The sequence below is a fragment of the Diadema setosum genome, chromosome 11 (genome assembly GCF_964275005.1).
Source record: "Diadema setosum chromosome 11, eeDiaSeto1, whole genome shotgun sequence".
NCBI classification, from domain to species: Eukaryota; Metazoa; Echinodermata; class Echinoidea; order Diadematoida; family Diadematidae; genus Diadema; species Diadema setosum.
This window is the reverse complement of record NC_092695.1, coordinates 38921380-38945813: the sequence shown is the minus strand read 5'-3', so window position 1 is coordinate 38945813 and position 24434 is coordinate 38921380. Positions and strand designations below refer to the sequence as shown.

The 24434-nt window shown below is 39.1% G+C and overlaps 2 protein-coding genes across 2 annotated transcripts in view; one reads left to right on the top strand and one right to left on the bottom strand.

The window, feature by feature from the left end:
- The window catches only part of LOC140235510 (sodium- and chloride-dependent glycine transporter 1-like), a 46669-nt gene extending 23431 nt beyond the window's left edge, over positions 1 to 23238 (top strand). The window contains exons 2-14 of the mRNA XM_072315532.1: positions 1856 to 2105; positions 4510 to 4641; positions 5198 to 5429; positions 7772 to 7904; positions 9328 to 9462; positions 10315 to 10418; positions 11025 to 11149; positions 11647 to 11759; positions 12762 to 12902; positions 13508 to 13607; positions 14862 to 14962; positions 15664 to 15834; positions 22887 to 23238. Coding sequence (XP_072171633.1) covers positions 1856 to 2105; positions 4510 to 4641; positions 5198 to 5429; positions 7772 to 7904; positions 9328 to 9462; positions 10315 to 10418; positions 11025 to 11149; positions 11647 to 11759; positions 12762 to 12902; positions 13508 to 13607; positions 14862 to 14962; positions 15664 to 15834; positions 22887 to 23021 — 1872 coding nt within the window. The 3' untranslated portion in view covers positions 23022 to 23238. The remainder of the gene's footprint in view (positions 1 to 1855; positions 2106 to 4509; positions 4642 to 5197; positions 5430 to 7771; positions 7905 to 9327; positions 9463 to 10314; positions 10419 to 11024; positions 11150 to 11646; positions 11760 to 12761; positions 12903 to 13507; positions 13608 to 14861; positions 14963 to 15663; positions 15835 to 22886) is intronic.
- Positions 19492 to 19902, bottom strand: LOC140234892 (histone H3, embryonic). Its single transcript, XM_072314933.1, has one exon. The coding sequence runs from the start codon at positions 19900 to 19902 to the stop codon at positions 19492 to 19494; it is 411 nt and encodes a 136-aa protein (XP_072171034.1).
- Positions 23239 to 24434: the final 1196 nt, after the last annotated feature.

The following is a 24434-nucleotide window of genomic DNA, read 5'->3' as shown; positions in this document are numbered from 1 at the left end:
ATGTAATTATTCAGAACCCTCTTCCAACTTATGTGAAAATAATTCATAGATTCATAACAATGTGTAGGCTACATTTGTTCATCCTCTGAACATTTTAAGTGGAGCGTATCGTAATAAATGAAATTGAAACAAACAAATTTGTATATTTGTGCATTTTTATATTTGAGTAAGAAAGAAAGGAGAGAGAAAGATAATGAATAGAGAGTATAGTGTTATAGGCGGGAGCGCGATGACCTGATGCATCCAGCCGTGGTTTGGTTGAATAAATTTGATTCACGGTCTGGTGAAGACGGAGGTTTTGCGTGGGCGATTCACATGATAGAAGAATTTCCGATCGCCTTTGAAAATGAATGTAAATTCTAGACATAAATCTAAAGCCGTAGATTATTAATTTGAATGAAAATAGGAGGGGGAGGGCCCCGCGTGAGTTGGCGATCCTGTGACCAGCGTCTCCCGTCAGTGATTGCAATCAGCTGAGTCTGCACATGATCATGGCTTCGTTTGAGTGGGAAGAAGACACAAAAAATAAAACTTTGGGTTTCGAATCCGAGCCGATGACCATCATTATGTGTAACTTGATGTTCGTACCGTACGTGTGAACGAGTGCTTTATATGAAAGCAAGAGAATATTAATCAGAGGGGTGAAGGTTGAGGTGTGAATTTTCTTCAATCTGTCTACCTCTACAAATGGAATTATTTATTGTAATATCGCAACTGCTGATTTGTATAATTTGATAAACATTTCGGGGGAAAAAGGAACCACGGGAATCGAAGCAGTAGATGACAGGTTCGAGTCCCGTGGTTCCTTTTTTCCGACATGTTTGTTACATTACAGATCATGCAACAGTTGTGATCTTACAAATTTCATGTGTAGAGGGAGACAAATTCAAGAAAATTCACATCTCAAGTGCCTTATATGGCATAAAGTGCGGCATCATTTTCTCTACTGTACGAAGAGTTATATGGCAAGGTGTATAGCGATAAAACGAAGTAAATCATTACAGTTATGGTATTCTGCTCATAACCTGTCGCAGGTAAAATAGCGTATCCTTTCTTTCTGAGATTATGTATATCCGCACTCAGTTTTTTTGCCGTCGAAATCCAACATTTTATAGACATTATACAGTTAAGCACATTAAAAGCTAGCCATTATGACGGATAACATAATCCGTTATCGAGAAAGTTGGAAGAAAAAAAAAGCACGGAAGGGAAGATGGAGAATGGAGACGGGATTTATAAGATTAATAATGGTAAAATAACTGTTTCCATCCCTCAGAATACAAAATCCCGCCAAGATGTCTTCCACAGAGAGCAGACGTAAGAAAAGTAAACACTGAGGAGGGAGGGGGGGGGGGGGGTTGGGAGTGGAGTGGGATTGTCGGAGATGCGTCACACGGAGACGATAGATGCGGCCACCGCATCATCACGGGTTTTATCCATCTCTCGCGTTCCCGCCGAACGCAAACATCACTTTATTTCCGAATTGAAAGAGCGACGTATTATCATCCTGTCGTTGTGCCCTGCTTGAATGACGTCAATCGCTGACCCAATTCAGTTTTTTTTTTTCTTTTTTTTTTTTTGGGGGGGGGTGTGGGGAACCAGCTATCAATAACATGGCGCTTTCCTATGATTTCATGTCGCTCTGCCCAATTATGTCAGTGAGAAGTTGTGTATCCAAATCAAGTCATTGCATTCCAACATAACCTGTTGTAGAACTTGATCAAAGTTGTTTCTGTTCGTTCGGAAGATATTTCACAGTTCTAATTATAACAACGTTTCAGTGTTTACCTTTGTTTAGTGGGATATTATATAAGTTTATAATTTTGTCATTTCTCATGTCCGTTCGCGACGACAGAAACCCTTGGACGGGACCGACGGCAATGATCGGCCAAACGGTGAGAAACCAGCCGTCAAATCCGGACCGGACGGAAAATACGAAAGTTTAAACCCACCCGTACATCCTCGTGATCCCGCCGACGACGATGGCAATCCTTCCCGCGGGAACTGGGGCAGCAAGATCGACTTCATTTTATCGTGCGTCAGCTATGCGGTCGGGATCGGGAATGTATGGCGATTCCCGTTTCTATGCTATCAGAACGGTGGAGGTGGGTGACCTCGATATTCTTTCTTTTCAGATTTGAGTTTTTATACGTCTTCTGTCTGCTTTGCATTCTTGCCTTCTTCTGAATTTGATTAATTTATTTGATAAAACGTCTTATATTGTGCCAAATCCACTCTATAGTAATGATTTCTTTTTAATTGTGAATGTTTGTTCATTCATTCATTCATTCATTGTATTCAGAATAAATTTCCTTTCTGATTTCTGCCTTTAGAGTTCAACTGACCCAGATGTGGAGATTATGTCATAGGTCAAGGGTCAAGATTAGTGGAAATGAATGTAAATTGTATAATTTTTGAATTTTTCCAAACTTTTTCATCTTCATTTTACATTTTGTCTAAAGAAAGCAAATCAACAAACCCACATTTTTCTTTCCTAGAAAGAATGCAACTTGCCTGTAGGGTCATCATGAAAGGTCATTGCACTTTTATAATAGGGTCATTATAAAGTGTCTCGGTAAGAACTTTGAGGGTTCTTTAAAAATGTGGCCTTCCAACAAGAAATGAGAAAAGTATTGAAGATGGTATCCATAATGTTCAGTGAAGTTGGAGAAAGCTGCAAGGTCAGAGGTCAAAAGTCATTGCACTTTAGACCCTAAAAAATGGTACATGTAGTTACTTTAGCAGCATACGATATGATCTAGTAATGTTCTTTACACAGTCAGTGCAAAGAAAGTCTGCTAGATTTGAGTATACTTCGCTGCTGTAGAGACATAACTCAGTGTGATACTTACTCCACCTTGCGTTCGTAGGTCATGGCTTGTATTTGAGAGTAGTTTGAGCTGCGTGCGTCATAGTGTAACCAAAAGTAGATTCAGTCAAGCTTATGTAAGATTGCATAAGGCAGCAGTGCTGAAGTAATGAAAAAAATTACCTGTGTTAGAGTGCTGATTGCATAATTTCAGGAAATTGATACTTTAAATTCAGTATCCCTTAGAGCTGTCTCAGTGTTTCTCTTTCGTCTTTCAATGTAGACCAGGGGGGTGTTTCATCAACACTTGTCAGCCAATTTCAGCAAAATCCTTGGTTTTGATTGGCTGAGATGCTCTGGTCACTGACTGTTACTATGGTGATTCAAGTTGTCAGCGCCGACAAACGTTGATGAAACACCCCCCTGTTTTTTTTTTTTTTTTTTTTTTTTTGCTTTTTGTGTTGTTTTTTTGATAAGTTGACAGGGCCAAAACAACTTTAGTTGTTCCGCTCACAGTAATGAATGCAAAATTCAGGAAATGTGCACTTGCCTAAACACCCTTTGAAAGCTAGATTACTCCTCCCCTCCTCTCCCCCTCTCTCTCACTTTCTTTCTCTCTTTCTCTCACTTTCTTATGAAACAAACATACAATATATGTAAACTATGCCATTAGAATGTGTTGTCATGCTCAAAACTTCTGTCAGTCAAGTATCTTTTGTCACTTTCTTCATATTCTGAAAGTTTCTTAGTGTGTATGACATGTTGCATAGATGAGCTTGTAAACTTGGTATGTAAAGGGACAGAAATCAGTTGAATGAATACAGCATCGTCAATGCACTTGGCTCATGACCAGGTTTTTTTGGGGGGAAGGGGTAACAGGCATGGAAACGTGTGTTGGAAAACGTGGCTGTGGACGTAGGAAGAACACATCCTTTCCTTGGCTAGGGCACTGGAAACAAGGGGGGGGGGGGCATCGTCATGCTTTAGTCTGTCTTTTGGGGGTTGTAACGTCCTACAAGGAAACGTCTCCCCGTCCAAACTGATGACAAATTGATTCCTGTCTGACTACTAAAGCTTGATAAGGCCCGACAACGTTTGGTTTGCATTAGAGTGAATAAGTCAAAAGGTTGATGACACTCTGCCGCCAAAAGGTAGAACAAATTGCAGCGTTGTGGGGTACAGCAACAAAGAAATTATGTTGATAATTCAGGAAACAACAACAGCAACTGAGAAGATGGTTTTGAATGGTTAAACATTGTCACTTATAGTCCAAATGTTGTAATAAGCTGTTGTGTTTATGACAAGTCAGGATCTAACCATGTTGTAGTGATATTAGGGTGATATTCTATCAAGATACCTATCATGCAAGTACCCATTCTGTATTTGCCCATCAGCGAGCTTTAGTTGCCCTGGGTAAAGGGCCTATCTCACTGGAGGGATGTTGCCATGACTAATCATTTGCCGCAACACTTGCAACTTGAAAGACAAAAAAGTGGCTTGTGTTCTCACCAAGAAAGTCACTCCGTGGCGACGTCTGAGATGTCCCCAAACATGATGACAACTTGTTTGCCCTTAAGTTGTGGGGATGTTGTGGGGACGTTACCAAGATGTTCTCAGCAGTCACACAAATGATACTAGTATACTCTTCTAGTGGCGGAAGAATTCTCTGTAATGAGTTTGTTGTGTGTTTGTTCCCCCAGGAGCTTTCCTCATCCCCTACCTCATCATGTTGGTCGTAGCGGGTCTTCCCCTCTTTCTCCTTGAAATGAGCTTCGGACAGTTTACGGGTGTTGGTTGCTTGGGCATCTGGAAGATTTGCCCCATGTTCAAAGGTGAGGGGATTTTTTTTTTCTGAGTTTTCAGATTCATTTAAAGAAATGATTTCGAGAATAAGCATGTTAAATTTACTAAATTTTTTATTCAGAGATTGATGAAGGTATGTATGATTAGCCATACGTGTAGGATTTCCTTTGAGCGAGATCCACAACAATCAAGCTCTGTGTATATTTCTACAGTTAAGGGCACAAAATAGATGTATTGAACCATCATCACGCTTGATGTACATGACTTATTCATGTTTATATTAATTGGCTATCAACATTTGATCAAAAAGTCAAGTCATACCAAATTTGTGATATTACACATTGTTGAGAGAAATGGTTTAATGGTCAAAGCGGGAAGTTTATTTAAGCAAAATATTTAAGATCTCATTGATACAGAAAGAAGAAAAAAAGGTAAGTGCATGAATGTCATATATTGGCTGTTTATTCAAGTTGAATGCTTTGCCATCTGTTTTTTTCCACCTTTCATGACCAAGTAAATTTCTTGACCTATGCCTTGGTCTCTGACCTTATTCACCTGTCATTGAATCCCACCGTTCTCCCACAGGGATTGGCTATGGTATGCTGGTCATCTGTTTCCTGGTGTCCATCTACTATCAGGTCATCCTGGCCTACACCATTTTCTATTTGTTCTCATCTCTCACCTCCGTCCTGCCCTGGGCCAGCTGCGGACACGGCTGGAACACAGACAATTGCACAGAACGCGTTGCCGACGGCAACGCCACCTTCAACATCAGCTTCCTCCTTAACCCCAAGCCGCCCAGCGAAGAATATTTCTAGTAAGAGTTCTACCTTCTTATTTGCTGTGCCATTTGTATGAGAGTATTATAGGGGGAAATGGGGGGGGGGGGGGATTGCTAAATTGTGTCCTTTGAATAGTTGAGTTTTGAATGATGGATCACTAAATTGATGGAAAATATAATAAATAAATATAATTTCACACCCTGATAGAATGATATACAAATCTCCTGGATTCTCAGATTATTTCTAAGCATTAAGATGCATGTAGCATACAAGTATCTTTCTTATTAGGTGATCCGAGTATCCTCTCGGATCACCTTCTGTATCTGTACTGATTCTTTGTTCTTCTTCTTTTTCTTCTTCTTTCTCCGCAAAAGTTGTGTAACGCTAATCTCGGAAAGTCCTCTTCCTATCAATGTCAAAATTATACCATACATGTATCATGTCCCAAAGACGATCCTTATAATAAAATCATAGTGATTAGTCGACCGTGACGTCACTATGACGTCATTATATGAAAACACATTCTCAATCATATCTCTTTAATGGAATGAAAATTTTCAATGAAATTCACGTCACATATATTTCAGGTCAAGCGCATTGTACTCATATAATCAAAATTCATATTTTCTCTTAAAACGTGCGCGTACGCGCGCGTTGAAATATTTGTATGCTCAAATCGAGCTCAAATTTTTTTTGCACACGTTTCAGAACATTTGGAGCATTTTTTGAAAAATTGAAAAAATTGGACGGACGCGTACGCGCGCGCACATATACGCACGCACAGCTCATACGCAATAGAAATTTCCCGTTTTTTCACACTTATCGGATGCTTTAAATGTCAAGGAATATTTCTACCAAGTTTCAAGTCAATCCGACTCAATATGACGTCATACGGACCCGTCAAAGTTGAAATTCCGCGCGCGCGTCAATGGCGATATACAGTCCAACAATGCCAAAAAACTGCCAATTTTTAATCCGATTTTACTCGTCAGGATGGACGGTGACCCCCCATTTTCTTTACATATTCTGAAAGCTGATGAGTTGTACATGTCAATTCATGGGTTGGCGATGCTGGAAAAATGATTAAAAGATATCAAATTTCTTAATAAAATTAAAAAAGTAAATTTTCAAAATGACGTCATCAAATTTCAGGTTCACTCGAGCGTATCTCACTTATCCTTTGCCAATTTCCACCAGATTTCAGTATGTTGTAGCTTATTAAATGCTCTTTCATAAATGTAATAACAACATTTTGATTGGATGACGGCATCACCTCGTAAAAATGGATTGAAAGTAATCTTGTCAAATTTGACCAGTTTACGTGTTATCTCTATGGGAGTGCAGTTTTTCTGGAAATGAAAATTGACATGACTGTCTTTTTCGAGCACTAGCTCACTTATGCTTCGGTGAATTTCTCCCAGATTTTAATATGTTGTAGCTGAGACTTTGGGCTATCGAAAACGTGCCCTTCATTTTTCATACGATGTCGGGATCACGTCAAAAAACGTGGTTGAAATTAAAACTTATCTTCGATGTATTGAGATATTTCTTTCTTTCTGCAACTTTCTTTACAATAACTCAAGAAAAACAGGCCTTATCACCCCCATATTTTGCACATGTTTAGTTCATGTCACGTACATTATTTCATAAAATAACAACTACTTGATCAGACGTCATCTTGGGTATGTAAATTAGGGTCAAAGGTCATAAATGTATCATCCTGTATCTTAATGAATACATGTCCTATCTTTCCCATATTTTGCACACGTAAAGACCATGTTACAAGGATCATTTCACAAAATAACCACTTTTTGCTCAGATGCCATCTTGTCTGTGCAAAGTGGGTCAAAGGTCAAATATACTTCATTCTGTATCTTCGTTATAGTGTATACGGAATTGTGTACCATAGATGGCAGGTCTGACTCCCTTTTCTAAATGAGAATCCAAACATCACACGGCCAATGTCCACTAAACACAGATGAAACCGGTATGGTCATGCCTATTGGGATCAGGAGACTCAAATCGTTGATTTACGAACAGATCGGATCACCTAATTTGTCAGTGTTGACAAATTCCAAGTCTAGTTGCTTTGTGGAATCTCCTGGATTTTGATAGGAGAATGTTGACATGTTGATAAGATGCTATTTGCAGTCAATCATTTTAGCAGACATCCTTTTCTATCTTGTGTAATTTGCAAAGATTGTTGACTGCAAAGTGTAAATAACACTTTCTTCACAATTAATACTTACAGCAGACGTAAGTATTTGTAAGTATTTTGTAAATACAGAGTAATGTGGATCATTCAAACTAGATTATTTCCCTTTATATAAGCGGTCTTCTGATCTTTGATTTTTATCCCCATGTTTGCTTTGTGTAGCAACCATGTGCTGGGAATGAGTGATGGAATTGATGAGATGGGAAGCGTCAAGTGGAAGCTTGTTCTGTGTCTTGCTGGTGCTTGGGTTATCACCTTTCTGTGCCTCGTTAAAGGAATCAAGACATCCGGAAAGGTATGCCATTTTTCTCTTGATCATTCATTCATTTTTCATATTTCCAATTTAGGAACATTGTTTTAGGTGGTCATGGTAGTCAATTTAACATATTAAGTATGTATTCTGTTACTCTTTCACATTAAAAGATACAGTGTAGGTATTCAAAAGAAGAACAAACAAGATAATTTGATGTTCAACATGGAGGCTCTAAATGAGCCCCAATGTTAATTTATCACACAGGAACACAACAGACAGTATGTTGAAAATATCACTTAACCTGTTGAGGACGGGCTGATTTTGCTACAACGTGCATTTCCCATAGACATCTGCCCGAGTATACTCGGGACTCGTCCTCAAAATTGGCTCATTCTCATAGTCAACCATGAGCACTTTGATTATTGCAATGCCATTTCTAAGCACCCTTAGTTACAGTAATTTCAGATATCATTAACCCTAAAAAGACTGGGGGGGGGGGGCCTAAAAGGCCCCCCCCCCTCGACATTTCGCGCGATTACTCAGCAACACGCAATGCTCTCGCCGCGATGCTCTATGACTTTTTTCTTTCGAGTTTCCCGCACATTTTGACACCAAATTTGTGACGCCCGGGGGTACGGTTCTGAAGTTACATAACTTTTTGTACATGCACGTGAGACCGAAAATGGCTCAAAAATGTGATTTTGTGTACAAAGTCAATACAAATTGAGTTTTATCACATGGTTCATATAAATATGCTTATTTTTACTCTCAATGGCTAAAATCAATTTGTTTTAGTAGTGTTATGCTTCAAAAAGGGTCTGCCACAAATTTTGCTGAAAAAAACAACAAAAACAAAAGGTCGAAAAAACAAAGAAATACATAAGAAATTCATAAAACAATAAAATAAATAAGAAATTAATTTTGATACCGAATTTTTTTTCAAGTACATTTGCTAAGAATGCTACAAAGAATATCTAGACCAAAAATGAGCACTTTTGGAGCTTTATTTACTGATTTAGATAAAAAAGTCTGATTTCTCGCATAAATTAGCATAATTAATCAAAATAAAATAAAAGAAGACTATTTTGGAAAATTCAAATATACGATCTTGTAGATCACATCGCACACTACCATTGTGCAAATTTCCGCGGCGATCGCGCGATCCACGGCCGAGATCTTAAGGGGGGGCCCTTTAGGCCCCCCCCCCCAGTCTTTCGAGCTACCAAAATAGCCCAGTCTTTTTAGGGTTAAGAATTCCTAATGAACACTTACTCCCCACTCCAAGGAAGAAAGAAAGACCCAAAGAAAAGGAAAGAAGATGGATGGTTGACTGGCCTATGTCAAACTTTGTCCCATGCAGCCATCAACATAATTTCCTTCAGCTTCTTTCATCCTCAAGATGAAATAATCTTTGGTCAATTCTTGCTTCACCCCAGACTTAGCCTCTCTCTCTTGTTCCTTCCAGGTTGTGTACTTGACCAGCACCTTCCCCTACCTGGTTCTCTTTATCTTGCTTGTCCGAGGCTTGACCCTTGATGGAGCTGTGGACGGCATTATCTTCTACATGAAGCCAGACATTTCAAAGCTTGGGCGACCACAGGTATATTTTCTGAATCTCTTTTATTCTCTGCCGTGAACGGTTGTTTGAAGCACATCCTTTCTTGTCTGTATTTTAGTTGTTATTTGTATGAGGTCGGGATTTGTTGATTTCAACTTTTTTCGTATGCATAGTTCAATAAATGCTATTCAATAGTTTGGCATCACTGATGAATTGCAATATGCGTGATAACTACAGTAGTCTTTCATAATTGGACACCCCTATTAAATTGTTCAGATTTGAATGGAACCCTTCCAATTCATGTCATAGATCTCTGCTTAAACTTGAAAGTATTTGCCCATAGTAGTTATGTAATGAGGCCGAAAGTATTGTACAATAGCAAAACATTGATATTACTCCTGCTGTTAATCAGCAATTTTTAAAGTCAGAATTAATAATATTAGATGTGTGCATATGGGCAAAGCATCAGCTGAGAAAGAGGAGATTTGAAGCCTTATGGACTTTTGATTTAACATAACATTATTTGTGGTCCTTGATTGTCTATGCTAAATAGTACCAGCATTAGTTCTGGTGAGGAGATTTGAAGCCTTATGGACTCTTGATTTAACATCGGCTGAGAAAGAGGAGATTTGAAGCCTTATGGACTCTTGATTTAACATAACATTATTTGTGGTCCTTGATTGTCTATACTAAATAGTACCAGCATAAGTTCAATTTTTGATGAAAGAGCGGGTGCTTGGTGTTATACGAATAAAATTGTCTGTGTATGCACTGATTGATTGTTGTGCTATGATCACCTAGCAGTGAAGTGGGGAAGAGCTGATCCTTGTTTGACTCACGGGGTAGGAGTTTCCCTGTCTGAATTTAATTTATTTTTCTCTCTATCTGTCTCAGGTGTGGCAGGATGCAGCAACACAAATCTTTTTCTCCCTTGGCGTTGCCTTTGGTTCCCTGCACACTCTCTCTAGTTACAACAAATGGAAGAATAATTGCTACAGGTGAGACGGCCAAGTCTGCCACCATTCAAAGAACAGGCAACCAAAATACAAGCAAACAAAGAGTTTCCAATGGATTAACAAGTTTCAGCTGCTTTATTTAACTCTCTGACTGCCCACGTAGGCACCCTGCTGTGCCTCAGGGATTTCATAACAAGTTTTGCCCACTGATATTTTGTGGTTCAGAGCTTTCCAAGTGTGTGACCCTTTTTTTCCCCCTTTTATTGGAAGCTCATCACCTTCACAGTGTAGTGAATTTGTTGACATGTTATGACAGGATCACGGTTTTCATGAAATAGATTTCCCCCTTCATGTCATCCCATATGCTGCTTCCATAATGATAAATTCTCATTGAAAGCAATTGCTAATTAAGGATTGTTTGTGTTTGAATTACATCTGCTGTTTGCTTGCTGTGTGGTTGAAAAGAGTGAGATGTTACATGACTCACTGTAAAGAAGTTGTAGTAATAATGCTCAGAAAGTAACAGTTATAGAAACTCTGTCAGTGGATTGTTAGTAGTAAATATTAAACATTGTGTTTGTTCTTATTCTATTTGTCTTTGAAAGACCGAAGTCCTGATCGTGTTTTATTTTTGATCTCCTGCTCCAGGGATGCCCTCATCGTCTCAGTCATTAACTGCCTGACCAGTATCTTTGCTGGCTTTGTTATCTTTTCCGTCCTGGGGTTCATGGCCCACGAGGCTGGCGTTTCGGTGAAGGACATCGCACAATCTGGTAGGTATCTACCGAGATCTGTATTGGCCAGTTTAATAACGTGTTCAAATTAATGGATAATTCTTTTCCCAGGGAAAACTTTAGTATGGCGCTATTCCATCTGCCTATACTTGCTTAATGCATTCCAATGCCTAGCATACGATTTGCATGCACTAGTTTTTGCTATGTCAGTCAAGTCCTTGGCAAAGCATTCTGGGTGTCAAGGATCAAATTCTGTCTTAAGAGTCTTAATGAAATTCTTGTTTCAACAAAGTAAAGATTCAGATCCCAAACTTATCATCCAGGTATCTTTGTATACTGTTTGGCTAAAGTAAAATTTCAATATAACAAAGCAAATCTGTTCCAAGGACTTCGTTATAATGGGAGTCCCCTGTAGTTACCATGAAAGAGGCAAGACATGAAATTCATGACAAAAGAAGTGACATCCTTCTTCATCTCCCCATCCCATTAATTTTTTTGTTTGTTTGTTTGTTTGTTTTTCTATTTATCCACTTCAGGACCAGGATTGGCATTTGTAGCCTACCCTGAAGCCATTGCGAGGATGCCGCTGTCTCCGCTGTGGTCCATTCTCTTCTTTATTATGCTCTTCATGCTTGGATTGGGGTCACAGGTGAGGTCCAGGCACCTTAATTTCACCCCCTGAGAAACACCACAGATATTTTAATGACATGATAGATATATAGCCCTTAGTGCTCCCAGCCCCTGTTAGTAGTAACACTTCAACATTTCTGCCTGTTTCATTGCCTTGTGTGATCGTGTTTATCTTTGTGTGTTATTTGTGTAATACTTTCTGATATTGTATCTGAAAGGATTGTATGATACAAATATACCAGGAAAAATAATATAGCTCTAATGCAGGCATGATATCCTGTAGATTTAAATCCGATTTCAGATTTTTTTTTTTCTCAAATCTATACACATTTTGCTTTTTCCATGTATCAAAATCACCTAAAAATTTTGATCACCGATTTTTTCAACAAACCTCAATATCATCCCTGCTTATGATGATTGTAGTTATTTGATTTAGTAGATTCAATGCAGTGATAATGACTTAGTGAATGGCGTGCTTGAGGAATTCATTAATAGATTGATAAATTGATGATGTTGATATAGTGAGTTGTAGATAAAGGTATATACACCTGTACAAAGAATAACATGAATTAATGGCATAGTAATCAATAGATATCACAGATGCCTAGGCAAATGGATATGAAACACCATTCCACAGAATTAGAATGGATGCTAACTAATGTGTGCATGTTCTTTTATCAAAATATAGTATAAAGACAATGTGTTGCTGAGCACTTTCCTTTATGTGCTATACATGCTGCAAGTTTATAAGATTGATGAAGGTACAAGAGCAATACAAGTTTGAAACTGATAAGATAAGTTTGCTCAGTATTCCTCACCTGCAGTTTTGTGTTATTTTTCAATTTTCATTGTGTGTGTGTGTGTGTGTGAATTTTGTGTATGAAAAGAAAGGAAAAAAAAAAAAAAAACTAAGGGATTTTGTTTCAAAAGTGAGAGAGCACAGTGTGCTAGGCTATGACATTCTGTCTGACCTGCCAGTCTCTCATCTATAAGGTTTGGTTTGGTTTGGTTTGGATTACAGTTCTGCCAGTTTGAGACAGTCAATACTGGACTTGCCGATGAACTGGAGAAGTACAGCAAGAAATTCCGGACATACAAGTGGATGATCACTGCTACCATGTCTGTTATCTGCTTCCTCCTTGGCCTTCCGCTGGTCAGCGAGGTGAGGACAAGAATTTACATCTGACTCTCTTCCTCTTTGAACTTTGAAGCCACAGTAGAGTCTGATTTGACTGTATGCATTTGTGTATGATCTGTACATGGACAATTGCCACTCTTTGCCTGTAACTTTAAATGAACCTGGGTTGCAAAATCTTGTCGTTGCACAACAACATAATGCATTACTGTCTCATTGTTTCACTTCACAGTATGCCTAGTTAACACCTTTGGGTCTTTTATATATATATATATTTTTTTTTTTTTTTCTTCTTCTTTTTTTTTTGGGGGGGGGGGGGGAGGGGGAGGTAGGAACATGTATTGAATACCAGTAAAGTGCCCTAATTAATTACTGTTTAATGTAGAAAAAATGGGAAAAGGGGAAGGTAATAATAAGTATGTAGGCAAATCTTGCTATGAATTTGTTCAATGTTATTTGTTTTAGCCCTTACATGTGATAAATATTCCAATCTGACTACCCAGTGTGTTTGTAATAACATGCTGGTAGGTGTTAGGAAGGAATGAACACACAGTATGACACATGCTTTGTTTATTGTGTAAAATTAGAAAAGATGCTGACAGTAGATTTATACTTTGACGTTCATGTTTCAGGGTGGCATGTACCTTGTCTCGCTTATGAACGACTTCTGTGGAGGTCTCTCGCTGGTCTTTGTCGGTGTATTTGAAAGTTTTATCATTTCATGGATTTACGGTGAGTGGGTTGTAGTGGTCTCCAAGGCCCCATTTCATTAAAATGTTCCCCCCAAAAAAATGTTAGGATAGCAATTCTTACTGGAACGACAACTTTCCATAGCAACAGCCAATCAGGAACTGGAAGCTGAATTCTTGTTGTTACCATGATAATTGTCATTTCAGCAAGAGTTCCTATCATTTTTTATCAATTTTCTATTGAAATGGTTTTCAGTAAATTAGTTTCATTTTTAACTTTTTGAATGTCTGTTATCGGGCAGATCCAGGAATTCCGTAAAGGGGAGGCGCCTTTGCAAAATTAAAGGGGGGGGGGGGGCGCAACACCCCCTCCCCCATTTTTTTTTCTTGTTATTTCTTTTGTTTTAAGCAAAAATAAAGGGGGCGGGTCTGTGTGCCCCCTCTGGAAACGCCACTGATAATGTGTATTTGAAATTTTTGTCACTATCATGTGGCATGCTCCAGTCTGTGTTCATGTCATCGGTGGAAAGACAAAACCACAAATGGTCCCTGATTGCAGAAGACTTAGTTCAGATGATCCAGAGTGGATTTTAGTTTGTAGACTGCTGGATGATTCTATTTATGATGAAAGAGACCAGGATGGTAGATAGTTTGTATACCCGTGGTCGCAGTCAATGAAAAAAGCAATGTGAACACAATGAGAGGGCATCTCTTCTTGTTTATGCACCCTTACCATTGTTGCACAAAACAGGGCCATACAGGTGACTTGTATACGCCATATATTCAGCGAGGCTAAATTTTCGCGAATCGGGACTTCCTGACGATTTTCATGAGTGGTTAAATTCACAATTTTTGAGTACTGTACTTAACGGAGAAGTGTATACATGTGCATCACATTCATATCGGGATTAGAGTCACTATTTTTTCATGTGTCTTTAATTTCGCGAATAGCACCTTACTCGCAAAATTCGCGAAATTAAAAACCTCACGAAATATTCGGCGTATACAGTACCTGTGGTCGCAGTTGATGAAAAAAGCAATATGAAAACAGTGAGAGGGTATCTCTTCTTGTTTATGCACCCTTACCATTGTTGCACAAAACCGGGTCATACAGGTGACTTGTATATTCTCCAGTTGACAACTCACTGAAGTTCATCAGAGATTCAATGACAAACCTTGTTTGAGGGAGACGAGAGTTGAGATTGCAAGAATGTTAAAGCTGTGTAGCAATGTGAGCTCATCAGCTGTTTAGTTGCTATTTACACTGAGGAAGATTTTTGTTTCATTTTGATTTCAGGTATTGACCGATACCTGGACAATGTAGCTGCAATGATAGGATTCCGACCCAACATATACTGGAAGGCTTGCTGGAAATATATCTCGCCTGTCTTTCTTGTCGTAAGTTTACTATTCCTTTGTTGTATGGGTTCATTGAGGGTTTATTATTTTCGTTACAAATGTTGCTTGTGTTGTTGATATTGTTGATGCTGCTGCTGTTGTTGTTACTACTACTTCTACTGCTACTATTACTATTGCTACTACTACTACTACTACTTCTACTACTACTACTGCTACTACTACTACTACTGCTACTATTACTACTACCACTACTACTACTACTGCTACTACTACTACTACTACTACTACTACTACTACTACTACTACTACTACTACTACTACTACTACTTTTACCACCACCACCACCACCACCACTACTCCAGTAGTTGTTTGCTGATGTTCAGCCTCAGATATACTATTCATGGTTTCCTTGGTGAGAAGGATATTCGGGATACCTCTTAACCTTGCCATCATTTGCTCATATGTTCATTTTATTATTCTTATTGTATTACATATCTGTTTATAAACCTATTGCTCCCATAAGTTGTCTATATTACTGTTCTAAACTATGAAACACCTGTCCTCGACGTATTCCTATCATACTTTTTACTATTTCTAACCTTCCCCGTTATTGGCCAGTTGCATCTCACCTGAAGAAAATGAAAATCCTTCTACTTAAGATTTTTTTTTTTTTTCAGAAGTTCTAAAAATCCTATCCACTGATTTTGATGTTTGTTGATTTTCCAATTTCTGTTCTCAAGGTGGTAATCATCTTTTCCCTGGTGATGTATGAGCCAAGGAAGTATGGCGATCATTACGTCTACCCGGCTTGGGCTGAGGCGATGGGATGGCTTATGACATTGGCTTCACTGGTGCCCATCGCTGTCTACGCTGTCTGGTTTGTTTCCAACCAGAGCGGCACGCTCAAGGAGGTGAGTGACAAATTCTTTTTTTATCCATCATTGGTCAGATTGGACGATTGTAGTGACGATGATGAAGAATGTGCTGATGGCGAGAGTAGGGGCATAGTTGTGATGATAGTGATGATGGTTAGGGCTGATGGTAATGATGAGCAGGAGGAAGAGGAGGATGTTGATGATATCAATATTGATGATGACGATAATGTTGACAGTGATGATGTTGCTGATGATGGTGATGATGTTGATGATAATGATGGTGTTGATAGCTATGATGACAATGATGATAGTGCTGCCAGTAAAATGATGGAGGTAACAATGATGAAGGGATAATAGATTCATCACTGTGTGGGTGGCATATGGCCTGCTAAGTTGCACATAATTCGTTCCCGAAAGCTTTCATGACCAGCAACAAATAACTTCTTTTCCCCCTTGCCTTGAAATGCATTCAGGGTGTTAGACATGTGCTCAATCTCTCGTGAAATTGTTCATGCATTATTATATCCAATGTTTGCTTTGCCTGAATTGTTACCACGACAAGTTGAACCATAATATTGTGCAGTAGTAATTGCATGTATAGTGCATCCATGGCATAGACCTGTATTTATCAAGTCTCTTAGAGTTATTGGGTACTCTTTGATTTTTATGTATGCAAGTGTACTAGTATTAATTAATGTGCATTTTAAGCAAATTGCCAAATGACGGAACTTTTATTTTTAATTTTTTAGTTGACCACTAATTTTGCAGATAAGGAAGATTCACATTTAAATGAAACTCTAAAAAGCTCTACAGTTGAGCAAGAAGTCTGTTTAAAAAACAAACACAAAGTGTGGCTTTTGAAGACATGGATAGTACTACTCCAGTGGCTTTTCAGTCACCTGATTCAAGTGACTACATTAATGTTCCATATGAGATGATTTATTTCATGTATTTTATTTATTTATCTATTTCATTTCATTACATTAATTTCCACTTTCATAACTGGTTTGCAAAATTTGCTGAAGAAACAAACAGACAAACAGACAAGAATGCATGGTATCAAATATGATAGTGGTGGAATAATGATTTACTTCTGGAATTTTAGGCTGATTGCTGTGGTTATTACTGATTTGATGCATATCAAACTGCAGTAGGCCTACACAAGTCATGCAAGGCATTGTACAAGAAATACATGTACATGCTGAGTGAATTAGAGTTATGTTTGTTAACTGCATGGTTGTAGCTCTCGATAGTGAGAACTTGTTTTGGGTGGTCGCATAATTTTGATAGACCTTCTGGAGCGTGAAACGTTGGTTTAGAAAGTTATCAGTCAAGCTTCAAGAGGTAACCAAAGGTTTTATTAAGGGCGTGTGAGAATATTGAAAAGTGTGAATTCAGAACGGAAAATGACACCGGTACATTTTACTATAAAGTGAAAAGGCTTGTGGACACCGGGAGAAAAGTGAGGATACCTTTGTGATGCCAGAAACCGCCTACAGAGCAAAGTTTGTGCAAGCCAATCATGCTGAAGAGGAAAGAAATCGTTAATTCACTTTGTCAGTAAATATCACCAAAAACTAGTGAGTACTTCACTGTAAAAATTTGTTCATGCTTTAAAAAAAAAGAAAATCAAAATGGTTTAAATTTCAGTATCAATCACAATCCACTTTCTATCCTTACAAATTTCTGACAAAGTTCATTTGCAAAAAGTGTAACTACAATTACATGGCATGAAAAATGTTCAGACTATAATTGTCATCCCCATCAGCTTTTCAAAGTACTAGGTTACTCAAATACCCATGGTACTGATCGTGTGGTGTGACTTGTCGTGGCAATACACTGTATTAGTATCACATCTCAAAAGTGCAGCTCTCACTAAACCTCACAATTTCTCTGCAGGTCAGCTGTTAATAATTATGTTAGAAGGAGAGAGAGAGAGAGAGAGAAAAGAAGAAAGATATGCTCTTTTAAGCAGTCCTATAAAGCCTTTCATGAGCAGTTCTCTTCTGCCTGATCTAGTTATTGATTTTGCACTGAGGTAGTAAAGGTGAAACTATGAAAGGTCCTTTTTCATTGGTGTTGAAGCTTTTCAATTTACAACCCCTAAACAAATATCCACGTGACCATTTCCCCCTCACTTGGTAAATACGTAGTAGGCCAACCCTGCATTCCACAGTCCTGTCTGGATGTTCATGAATGCCTTTTGTGTGCGCAAGAATTACCCTTCTTTGTGTTGGTGTTTGGCAATGATTTACATTAAAAGAGCACTTGATGTAGCCTCGCTCAAGTCTTTTTGCCATTTTCCTCCCACATTTTGCTGGTGTGATGCATGTAGTATCCAGTGAAAGGCACTGTATGAAGTGAAACCATTATTGTTCTTGTTTAAAGGGATGGTATGATATTGGTAGAGATTGGGTTTTTAACTCTTTGCGAGATGACCAAGACACCACTTATGAAAAATAGTACAGAGCATACCGTTTTAACAAGAATTCAAAGTTTATTTGATGAAAATTGGTTTTGGAATAGCTGAGACATCTAAAACCAATGTAAAACAAAGTGATCATAATGAAAGATGGTCCCACCTATTACATTGTGGTAGGATAGCTCTGTTTTGGATACCTCAGCCATTTCAAAACCAGTTTTCATCAAATAAACGGTGAATTCCTCTTGGAATAACATGCCCTTTCATATTTCATAAAAGGTTTGTTGTTATCTCACGAAAAAATGTGAGAAACACGAAGTTAGATCTTAACCAAAACTATGCGATCCCTTTACTATCACAGTTAAAAGCTTTATATCAGTTCGAAATACAGGGCATTTTGTTTAATCTTGATTCTTTTGTATGTTGCTATTGAAATTTCAAGTTGTCTGATACCATGTCCACACAAAAATATTTAATTTGCTTGGATAACACTGTGTGGAGCAATAAGTACACTGTATTGAATGCCCAGGGTAGGTCTATGTGCATCATAAAATTAAAATGCTTGGGACCTTTTTCCGTTTAAGTTGGCTTTTGAAGCAAAATAGATCAAAATGGATCGATATTGTTTTGGCTATATAGGGCCTAATGTTTTAAGCATGATGGAATCATTTCATGTTCAAACTTTTTTGTGGAAGTGTAATTAATGTGACAGAAAGCAACGCCCCTTTCAAATACATTGTACCATGTGTGAAATTTGAGTAGAACCTGCACACATTGATTCACAGTATCACACATTTAAACACATTCACTGGAGTAACAAACTCTGTCTAATCAAGTGTTGCCGCTGCATTGCATTGGGGCTTCTTCATGTAGACCCATCTATTTCTATGTTCTGGAAAGTTGCTGAAATGAAATATAAAGTTTGCTTGCCCAATATGGGCAAGCATTATTATGTTCTTATGGTAGAGGTCTAGGTCAAAAACACTTGCCCAAACCTTATTTTCACTTTTTAATGTCACTCTAATTTGTCGATTGTACATCATGATTGTGTAGGTATCTATTAGTATTTGGGTGCTTGTGTACATTCACACTAGAACCTCTCTTTGTAAGAATATAGGCCTATTGGTTTGTTGTTGACTCATGTCATATAATATCACTGCTTAAAATTATACCTTATATTATAAAGAGAGCATCTCTGAATTCTTTTTGGAATGAGTGGTGGCTCTAAAAAGAGCCGGTATTGCGTTTGAACGCTAGGCGAAAGCGACTTCCTAAGCACGCTCGCCACGGATGCGGCGGGCAAGCTGGATGTCCTTGGGCATGATGGTCACACGCTTGGCGTGGATGGCGCACAGGTTGGTGTCTTCGAAAAGACCAACCAGGTAGGCTTCGCTGGCCTCCTGAAGAGCCATGACGGCGGAGCTCTGGAAGCGGAGCTCGGTCTTGAAGTCCTGAGCGATCTCACGGACCAGACGCTGGAAGGGAAGCTTGCGGATGAGCAGCTCGGTGCTCTTCTGGTAGCGACGGATCTCACGGAGAGCCACGGTTCCAGGCCTGTAGCGATGAGGCTTCTTGACACCGCCGGTGGCTGGGGCGGACTTGCGAGCTGCCTTGGTGGCAAGCTGCTTGCGGGGAGCCTTACCCCCGGTAGATTTGCGAGCGGTCTGCTTGGTACGGGCCATTGTAGAAACTGATGAAGAGATTCACCTTTGAAAATTTCGAAATAAGCGCTCTGGTATATATACCGTCTGAAAATGAACGCTGATTGGTCGTCAGTCGTAGCCAACAGTGATTGGCCCTGTTTTCACGGTCCACCGTTTACTGCATTATTCATAACATGAGCCAAGCCTTCGTCGTCTCAAGATTTTGCGTTTAATTCGGTTTTATCACTAACAACGAAAATATTTCTGAATATCAATACCCAATTGCAATTGTGATTATGCTTTGCAAGTCAAGTAAGGCGAAATTTTTGTCAAAATTTCTACCGTATTGACGAAAAACGCGAAATTATGCAGAGCTTGCAGTGTCTCGGTCGCTGCCTCATGAATCATTCATATTGGACAAATTCGTACCCCTGTAGTTCTAACACGAAATAGTTTCACTAGTTGCGGTCATGTACATGTTAATTTCTTATAATCTTCAATCTCTGTATGGAAGATGAAATAAATATTGTTCACCTGGATCATTTATTAGAGACATATCTTTCCCTTTCCGTACAAAAAGAGCAAAATAATGCATGTGTTAGTTGTAAGCCGATACCCACTGCGTAATGCATTATTCATAGCGCGATTGGCGCCAAATTGAAACCGCGCCCCTTGCGGTCACTTACGTCCGCATAGCGGCTATATATATAATACGGCGCGCCGGGTTTCGGTATCAATTTGAACTCGCATCACATTGAAGCAAACATGTCTGGACGTGGTAAAGGAGGCAAGGGACTCGGAAAGGGAGGCGCCAAGCGTCATCGCAAGGTCTTGCGTGATAACATCCAGGGAATCACCAAGCCCGCTATCCGCCGTCTGGCTCGCCGTGGTGGTGTCAAGCGTATCAGCGGTCTCATCTACGAGGAGACCCGCGGTGTCCTCAAGGTTTTCCTCGAGAACGTCATCCGTGATGCCGTCACCTACTGCGAGCACGCCAAGCGCAAGACCGTCACCGCCATGGACGTCGTCTACGCCCTGAAGCGCCAGGGACGTACTCTGTACGGATTCGGCGGTTAGACAATGACTCTGAACATTGCCTGAACTATCATCGAAAACACGGCTCTTTTTAGAGCCACCAAACAATCAAAAAAGAATTTGAAGTTGCTCTCAATCTCATTCAGCCACTCCCAGATGAAATCGTGGGCTGTGCCTGGTTAGTTAAACGGGTTCTAACGGTTCGTTAATCGAATGTTAGGGGGTCTAAGATTCTGGAAGATTACGGTTGCATGCATTAGAAAAACGAAACTAAAAGCAAATTACACGTGTAGCAGAATCTACGTAGATCATGGGGTCTAACCAGTTAGGCCTAGGCCTAAAATGTTAAGTCTAACCTTAAGATTTAGAACAGATCTTGTCGGATCTAACATACAAGTAGTTCTAGGCCCTACACGACAGAATGAAGGTCAACATTTAGGCACACCTAGAATCTATTTAATAATGGTAGACCCTCCAGTAATGGCAACAGGTAGGCCTCCCTGTTGGGGTCGTCGTTGCAGTTGGTAGCAACCTGTGGAGCGACCCCACCCCATCGTCTCGGTTCCTTTCAAGGGGCTGAGATGGGGGGGGGGGGGGGGGGAGGGGGGGGGGGAGGGGGGGGGGAGGGGGGGGAGGGGGGGGGGCTCCATAATAATGTCCCTTGTAACCTGGGAGTGCTTCCATATAATATGCCAATACCCGCATCGTTCCACATTCAATTTTGGTTTGCATAGGCCCTAAATGTTTGCAAAATCTACTTCGAATAGATTACTGGTAGTTTTCAAATATAATCAGTTGTCCCTTATGTAGGGCCTAGGACCTACTAATTTCTATTTTTTTTTTTTAACATTATTTCCCTTATGTAGGGCCTACTATTTTTTTTTTATTTTTTTTTTAACATGACAGTCGCACAAGCTATTCTCTTCACATCAGAGTTCCTGCAGTAAATGTCCCATTAAAAACCTGGAAAAATCATAGAATTTGGACAATGTTTCCAGGCCTGAGAAAAGTCATGAAAAATCCAGTTATAGAAATATGGAAAAGTCACGGAAATTTATGAATTGTATAGATAGACACGAGACCTTTCTTTTTCTTTTTCCCCTTTTCCCCCCTTTTTTCCCTCCAATTAGAAAATTCTTAAGTAACGTTTAGATCCCTATTTAAAGATAATTTTGTTTTAAAGGAAAACATTTCATTGAATAAATCACATCACAGTGTAAAACAATTCCATTTTACCATCTTTTTTTTTTAAATTTCAACCAGGGTTTTCATAGACACAGTACAATGTCACATGATTTCGTGTATCTTCCTAACGTTAGACAGAAAAAATCCTTGTTTTCAGCACACCATTCGTTACACCAACCCTAAACTTTGGAATACATGTATATTGTCATATAATAAACTCACACAATTATTGAATGGCCAGTACAATGTATTTATTAGAGTTTTTTATACATACACTTGTATGTACTTTTTATATGTAGGGCATAGGCCTGCATATTATGTTTTATCGGCCCGATACAAGCTGTGCTTTTAATTGATGCCACTCCCCTTCAATATTGATTGTCATTAAATGCGTTTAAATTGTCGTTGTAGTGATTTTGTATTGTAGAAAATGAACGTTATTGAATGAACTCGAGGAGCTCATAGTCATTGATGTGTATGCATCGTCATAACGGCGGCATAAATCTACTGATTTTTTTCTTTGAACTTTCTTTCTTCATTTTGAAAAAAAAAAATGGTTTGTGTGCTGGTGTGTTGCCTACTTATGTGTGCGTGTGTTTGTTTGTCCCCGAGTCATTTCAACATTATTTAACAGCTCAGCAAAATTTGTATTCTTTTTCCAAATTAATCCACCCAATTGGGAATTGGTTTCTTCACTGCATAGAGAGAATTGAATTTCATTTTCATTTTCATTTTTCTTTTTTCCTACTCTTTGTTCTATTTCCTTCCTTTCTACCCTGCATCTCTTTCCCTCGTATGTGCAGAGACTACGAAAGTCTACTCGACCGGCCCCCGACTTCGGGCCCGTACTCAATCAACACCGCAAGGAAGCCGGCTTCGCTCCCCTGCCCGACCCCAAGGCGGTTGACCTGGACGCGACCACCAATACCTTCGTTTGATGACGGATCCTTGTACCCGATCCCATTCGATGATCTGCTTTAGGGTACGAGTCTTCGGATGTTACGGGCCGCTCTAGCGATATCTCATGATTTGTGCCAGAAAAAGAAACAGAAAATATGAAAAAGACAAAAAACAAAAAACGAGAAAAACCTAGGAAAAATGAAATCTTGAAAAAAAAAAGAAACAAAAAGGAAACAAAGCAGGAACCCCTCCCCCCCCCCCAAAAAAAAGAAATAAACAAACAAACAAACAACTGGTCAATAATCACTTTCTCCTATACTGCAAAGGGATGAAAACAGTGAGCGTATACGCGGGTTTTAATGCCTTGCCTTGATCAAGCAAGGAGAAATGTTGAGAGTTAGAACAATTCAATACATGAAGAAAAAAAAAAAGCAAAACTTGCTACAGCTGTATTACTGTCATAGAATTATGTGTGTGGGAGATAAGGCATTACTTTTCCAGTGCTTTATTTTCTCTAGGATTATTTCATTTGCTAGTGATTATTGTCTTTTTTTACATTTTATTTACAAAATTTTGCCTAACCTATTATGAAAGCAGTTTTATTACTGAAAATGGTTGGATGTAACTTTCCTTTATTTTGAAAAAGGCATATATAGTGGGATGAGTGATGTACTGTTATTATTAATTTTTTTATTATTATTATTTTTGTCATCATCTTCATCATCATCATCATCATTAATAATACTTACTACACTTACTGCCTCTTTATTTTATTTTGTTTTTTCTCCAGGCAGTATCTTGATAAGATTAAGAAGACCCAAATTCATGCGATGAACTATGAAAAATGGAATGAAAAAATAAGTATACTACTTATGTGTAGTTCTTCGGCATTGTGATCATCATAACTACCACGCGAAGGAAAGAGCCGGCTCCTGGGCACCGTTTCATGAAAGCTGTCAGTTTCTGACAATTGTAGCTTTTTGTTGTTGTTTGGCTCAGAAGCTCAGGTTACTGACTATTACTATGCTGATTTCCAGAGACTGACACCTTGTCAGGGCTGATAACGTTCATGGAACCAGGGAGGTGAAAGAGAGATACCTCCCTGATGAGACGGTGCCCCGAAGTCTGTACTTCGTGTCGAACATAATACGGGTAATCCCTGCAGCTCCCTCTACGTTCATGTAACATGCATACATGTTCATTCGGAAATCTGAAAGCAGTCGGGGGAAAACGCTCTATACCAACTCAATGGTGTTTTGTGCATTACGTTAGCGAAATTAGAGGGCGTGTTTTTGTTTGTTGATGTTGTTGTTGTTTGTTGGAAAGCCATGTTGCTTTCTATTCTATTTGCTTTGCTGAATTGTATTGCGACTTGTAAAGAATCTACAATGTATGTTAGACTCAAAGTCCGGTGTAGGGGCCTATACATCTTGCTAAGCTCAGTAGATGCA

What these genes read in the sequence shown, in the direction of transcription:
- LOC140234892 (XM_072314933.1), bottom strand. Translation starts at nt 19,902, where the DNA reads ATGGCCCGTACCAAGCAGACCGCTCGCAAATCTACCGGGGGTAAGGCT.